This window comes from Tamandua tetradactyla, chromosome 3 (genome assembly GCF_023851605.1).
Source record: "Tamandua tetradactyla isolate mTamTet1 chromosome 3, mTamTet1.pri, whole genome shotgun sequence".
Classification (NCBI taxonomy): Eukaryota; Metazoa; Chordata; class Mammalia; order Pilosa; family Myrmecophagidae; genus Tamandua; species Tamandua tetradactyla.
In genome coordinates, this window is record NC_135329.1 from 211496331 (window position 1) to 211502521 (window position 6191).

The 6191-nt window shown below is 52.5% G+C and overlaps 1 protein-coding gene across 1 annotated transcript; it reads right to left on the reverse strand.

Moving 5' to 3' along the window:
- Positions 1 to 1835: 1835 nt before the first annotated feature.
- Positions 1836 to 5390, reverse strand: ARL4C (ARF like GTPase 4C). Its single transcript, XM_077155518.1, has one exon. The coding sequence runs from the start codon at positions 5357 to 5359 to the stop codon at positions 4781 to 4783; it is 579 nt and encodes a 192-aa protein (XP_077011633.1). The 5' UTR covers positions 5360 to 5390; the 3' UTR covers positions 1836 to 4780.
- Between the last annotated feature and the right edge of the window lie 801 nt (positions 5391 to 6191).

The window sequence follows — 6191 nt, forward strand, 5'->3', positions numbered from 1 at the left end:
CAGCCCCATGGCCTATCAAGCAACAAAGAACTAAGGCCTTTGGGGAAAAGAGAGCAGCTGTCTAGGACTAAACTTAGCCTCATCAGTTGCTTGAGGTGAGTGATGTAGCCACTTGTGTTTACTTTTTTGGAAAAGTATAAAAGAACTCTCTTGTCCTACTATCACCAGGCTCCCTAAGGATTTACATTGTAGCATAAAGCCAGTGTCTCAACTTTTTCCTCTTTTGATTTGTAATGTTTTTACTCTTATGGAACAGCAGTGGTCCCTAAATAGCTTTTCAAACAACTTTTCAGGTTTCAGAAATGGCATCTGTGCCATTTTGATGCAATCCAGCTCCTAAAAGCTGGTTTCTGCAACCACATGAATGATCTAGTCAAGACTTGCTTATATTTTAAGAAAAATCTCCAAGCCCAGACATTTTTACCCATCGGTAAATGTTTCAGCATCCTCCCACAAAGTCATAGCAAGGATTTATCTCATAATTGTGACTCTTTGGTCCATTTCCATTTACATTGCGATAGTTAATGGAAGATACTCATTTGTTTTCTATAATGCCCATTTTGAAGCTTATAACCCAAACATGAACATGAATCAATCCTTTGAACAAGCGTTGATTGGCTCCCCCCTATGTGCTCAACCCTGTGCTAGGCTCCGGCTATGGGGCTCACAGCCTAGGGAGCTGGGGTCCATGAGTGAGCGACCCGAGGGTCTGAAGACCCACATTGGACATCTCACCGCTGTGGATGTGGTCACTGGGGTTATCACATGTTCTACAGTCGCTTCTTTGATTTCATTCCAGCCTCGGCCCCGAGCCAGTGGCCTTGATTCTCGCTCACTGACAATTCCAAGAGGTGTGCTTAAAAGGGAGAGTGTAACAAGGCAACCTGAAGCCTTGCAGTGAGGTTCACTGCGGCGTTCCACATATGAGCAGCTGACAATAGGAAAAGCTAAGTTTTCGAGTTCTTGTTATGTGCCAGGCAGCGTGAACTCACTGGGCTAAGCGCTTGCACACGACCGACCACGGTTCATTCCCCAACAGCCTGTTGAGTGGTACTGCAATGATCCCTGTTTGACCCCTGGGGAAACTGAGGCTCAGAGGCTAAGGCACTGGAGCAAAACCACGTGGCCCAAGGCATCTGAGCCAGAATTTGAAACTGTATCTTTCTGACTCCCGAGAGGGTGCTCTGCCTGTTGTCTTGACCATCACTTCAAAACTGCTGAGCTCGCCTCCATGGGCTACACATAACAGTGACAACGGTTCCGCCCATTCTGACCCAATCGCTTTTTCTTTAGGAAGTGGACCTTTCTAAAATCTTTTAGTAATTCTATACAGAGTTAATTTCCATCTACAGAGCATGATGGTTTTACCACATTTTCTATTTAAAAGGAATCAAGTCAATGGGGTATTCCAAGGAATTCAAAAGCATAAGAGGTGGCCCATATACCAAGCAGAGTCTCAATGACTAGCCCTGTTACATGACCACATACCTATTTCCAGTTGTAACAAATGAAGGTGCCGAGAGCCAGCTGGGCACTAAGCCCCATTTTCTTATGGGATTTGTGACGACGGTCAATAGGCAACCTGTAAAGGGCCTGGCCTGAGCAGATGAGCCTTGGATGCAAGCAGCCTGATGTGTTTCAGACCTCCCAACTCACCATTTCAGGGTAAATGAGATGCTACATAAGCCAAAAAAGCAGACACTTGCTAGAGCCCCAAGCCACTCAGAACCTCAGAGGCCACCCTGAGTTCCAGGCCGCACTCAGCAGAGAGGGCCTAGAGAAGTCACACTAACAAACAGCAAGAAAACCCAGCCACAAAAAACATCCCCGAACGCTTGCTTGTATAAATAATTTATTTCTGTTCACAGCATCGTGTACGCATTATAAAAGGAAATGGAAACAAAAGAGGATGAGCGGGATAGGGAATTAACAACCATAGAAACGGAAAATGAAACCAGGAGACATGGTCCCAACACCATGACAGGGACTCAGTAACGGGCAATTTTCTGAAATGAAACTGGCCTCCCTGGTTCTAGCAGGAAACATTTCAAAAGCTCACCTGGCGAGGCCAATTTCCTCTACATGAAACCCATTCATTCCCAGAAGGGCAGAAGGCATAATGGACACTGATGGGTGGGTGGGGGACGCCCCCAGCGTGACCAGTCCCAAGTGACTTAATGCGCTGTTTGGCCAGGGACAAAATGGGCTAGTATTAGGTCAAACATTACAGAAAGCAACTGAAACTCTGGACTATTAGTTGATATAACCACGAGGCTTTACTGTACAATTATGTTACTAACAGTTGACTGTACCCTTAAGCGCTGATAATGCAAAAAACAATCATCTTGCATTGTTTTTAAAGCATGACAGGATCAAAACAGTGATCTGGAAACTAAGAATTGTCAGCACGAGGAGGTTACAGTATTTGGCATCTGCAATGTCACAAAATAAATATATTATTCTCTCAATAGTGTGGAACTACCAAAATGTCAAAGTGCTTAAGAATTTGTTGCAAGTGAAGAAAATAAAGAAGGTGGATTTTTTTTTTTAATAATTCTATACAGAATCCTCCGATGATGGGACCAGCCCATTTAGAAATCAGTGAATATGCTGTTGATACGTAAACTGAAATCGTGCAGGCTTTCCAATGCTGCTTAGCTATATTTCCCTACTGAGTTTCTACCAAAAGACCAGCATTGGAGGGGTACCAGATACATCGACAAAGGATGGGAGGAACATGGGCTACTAGGTTTCTTTTTTAAAGGTACTTCATATACCAATGGGGTTTTGAGCAGGAAGCCAGAACTTCTATCTCTGGTTCTTAATATAACTTGCTGAGTGCAATAGGTATGGACTTATCAGTGGACTAATTCATATTTCAAGCATGACCATGTTCAATTTCTATAGGCCTCTTTTGTAAGAAATTTATAACAGTGAGAGAAGAGGGATCCCCCACAATTCTACTAGTAACCATGGATTCAAAGAGGAAATAAAAATCAAGCAATAAGATTAAATTTCCTTTTTGATACTGTTTCAGGGTAAAGGACAGCTTCTGCAAACCAAGACTCAGTCCTGATTTTAAAGGATTTTTTTAAATTACATTATTAAAAATATGCATTTATTCGTCTTTTACTTAAGCCTCTTTCAAGTAAACTGTGAAGGGCCTGGATCCTGGTGGCCACGACGTCACAGGCTTTCTTTCATCTCAAGCGACGGTTGTTTGGATTTGGCTAAAGTGCTGCCAGGCTCCAACAGGCCAGTTCACACAAGAATGAATCAGAATGAATCAGAAAGGACCTCATCCTTGTGCTTTTCCTTTGCTTTCAGATCCATGCAACGAGGTCGGCTTTTGCAACAAGGTGGGGTTTCATTTTTTGGTGCATGACATCAAATACTCTAAGGAGACATTTTTAATGAAATACGTGAACCAGATAGGCCACAGTGAACCAAATTAGAAATCTGAACATGTCACCACTTGCAGTGTAAAGGGACATTAAAGGGCAGGACAAAGTCTTTTTCCCTATGGTGAAAATTTCTAAGATGAATATTCATTCGTAAAAGTTTTTTTTTTAAATCATGTCTGAAAACCCATCATCACGTGGTTAGTAATACAAGAGGCATCTCTTGTAAAAACCATCTTGCAATTCACCACACATCTACAGCTGGTGCGTTCACACAAACCAACCAGTAGGCTAAGAGAATTAAAATTCCACACAGATGGGTTTAGGTGCTGATGCCGATTGCACAGCACGGAGGGGCTTCCCTGCATGACACCCCGCCCCCGCCCCCTGCAGCATTTACACCAAGAGACTTACCCTTTAAACACCTTGAACAATCCTGCAAGCAGGAAATACATCATTTGCCACCACCTCCAACAGTTGTTTTGTTTTGAATTTTTATTGGTCTCTTTGTGTGATAGTGACCTAGACATGGAGAGGGTCCAACGCATGTGGAAGGTATCTGATTCCAAGCTGAAAAGCAGTTCTCAACAAAACCAGTCTTCTGCAGCCATCACAAAGCACCAGGAAAGGGGCATCTCCATGGCCATTCCCCAGCCAAGGCCAGCGCAGTGTCCTCCAGCTGCGGCATGGTCCCAGGCAGTCCTCAGATGGCTCAAACCGCCACCTCCTTTGGGCCCAGAGCAGAGCCAACCAAATCCCACAGGGGCCTGCCCTGTGACACAAAATTATCCAGAGCTCGCAGCTCACTTTCTCCAGGGGAGCATATCCCCGCCCTCTCCAACCCCCCCACCCAGCACCCCCCAGAGCAAAGTGCCCCACACTGTTGGGTACCCCCAGGTTCTGGGAACTGCACACCTCAGGCAGCTCACAGGTGCAATTCCCCCGGTGGGGGCGGGGCAGCCTGAACTTCCGGCCCTGCTGGAGTTGGAAGAAATCCCTTTTGTCTCTCGGATATCGGCGCCTTTTCTCCTGGAGCGGGGAGGGCAGAAGGGCAGCAGGACCTGCCGTCCACTCCCCGCCTCCCGCGGTCCCCCACCGTTCCTTCCCGGGCTCCCCTACCCCATCACAAGCTCTCGCGTCCAGACAAAAGGTTCCCAGAGCTGGGGGTGGGGGCAGGTCGGCCTTCACACCCGGGGTAAGTCAGTAGTCCCGCCTTTGGGTGCAGAGATTCCGTTTTGAAAATTGGAAGCATCTCTTTGGTTCGCTGCCTTTGTTCACGGGCGCGGGTTCTCACTCCTCCACGCAGCCATTCATTCATTCATTCATTCATTCCCGACTCACGCGCCGGCCATCCGCCCCCCTGAACGGCGCCCGGCGCATTACCGCTTCTTCTTCTGCTTGAGAGACTTCCTGCGTTTCAGGATCATCTCATAGAGCTTGTCCATGCCCTCGGTGAGGCCCTCGCCGATGATGGCGCACGCCGGCTGGACGTGGTAGGTGGTGGCCGGGATGAGCTCGTGCAGCGCCAGCTGCTTCTCGATCTCGGCCACCGGCAGCGACTTGGGCAGGTCCTGCTTGTTGGCGATGACCAGCAGCGGCGTGCCCTGGTTCTCGGCGAACTTGGTCACCTTGTGCAGCTCCGTCTTGGCCTCCTCCAGCCGGTCCACGTCCACCGAGTCCACCACGTAGATGATGCCGTCCGTGCAGCGGCTGTAGGACTTCCACAGCGGCCGCAGCTTCTCCTGGCCGCCCACGTCCCAGAAGTGGCAGCTGATGCCCTTGGCCGTGCCGTTGCTCAGCTTGATCTTCTCGGTGTTGAAGCCGATGGTGGGCACCGTGTTCACAAACTCGTTGAACTTGAGCCGGTAGAGCACCGTGGTCTTGCCGGCCGAGTCCAAGCCCAGCATGACGATGTGCAGGGACTGGAAGGCCGAGATGTTGGAGGAGATGTTGCCCATGGCTCCTGGCTGCGGCGCCGGCCACTGCGGCTGCGGCGGGAGGGCGCCGCCCCCCCGAGCGCTCCCCGGGCCGACGCGCGGGGCGCACCTGGGCTCGCCGGCCGCCCTCCGCGCGGGCACCGGCCCCTCGCCGCGGCGCGGGCTCGGCTCCCCGGGGCGTCCGGCTTCCACGCGCGCTCAAACGCCGCGGCCCCCGCGCCCGCGGCCACCCCGGCCGGGCTCGCGATCGGCGGGCATCGCGTCTCTCCCCGCGGGCTTTGTCTCCGGCGAAGGCGCCTGCGATGCCGCGGGCGGAGGCGGGTGCGCGGGGCGGGCGGGCGGGCGGGGGCAAGAGGCTGGCTCCCCGCGCCCTCTCCCAGGTCCGGGCAGGCTCTGCGGCTGGATCCCGGCCGCGCCCCGCGCTCCGGCGGCTGCCCCGACTGTCCGCGGCGGGCTCCGGGCTTCGGGCTCCGGGCTCCCGGACGCTCGTTTCTAGCCTTGGGGGGGCGCCGCGAGGGCCGCTCCCGTTTTCGGGGCGCGCCGAGGAGGCGCAGGCGGGACGCGGGCTTTCCCCGGGGCTCGCCGCCGGCGCGGGCACCTCACTGTCCCCGCAGTCACCGCGCCGCCGCCGCCAGCCTGCAGCGGCCGGAGGGCGCCGGGCCCCGCCCCCCGCGCCGGCCCCGCCCCCGCCCCAGGCCCCGCCCCCGCGGCCCCGCCCGGGTCCTGCCCACACGCGCTGCGCCCTGCAGACCCTTTTCGCGCCTTCCTCCAGTTCGAAATCCCCCTCCCGCGCCGCGCAGAGACAATGGGCGCCGAATCCGGCTCCGGCTCCCCAGCCGCTGACGTGTCTTAT

Coding starts and splice junctions, on each gene's coding strand:
- ARL4C (XM_077155518.1), bottom strand. CDS start 5,359: ATGGGCAACATCTCCTCCAACATCTCGGCCTTCCAGTCCCTGCACATC.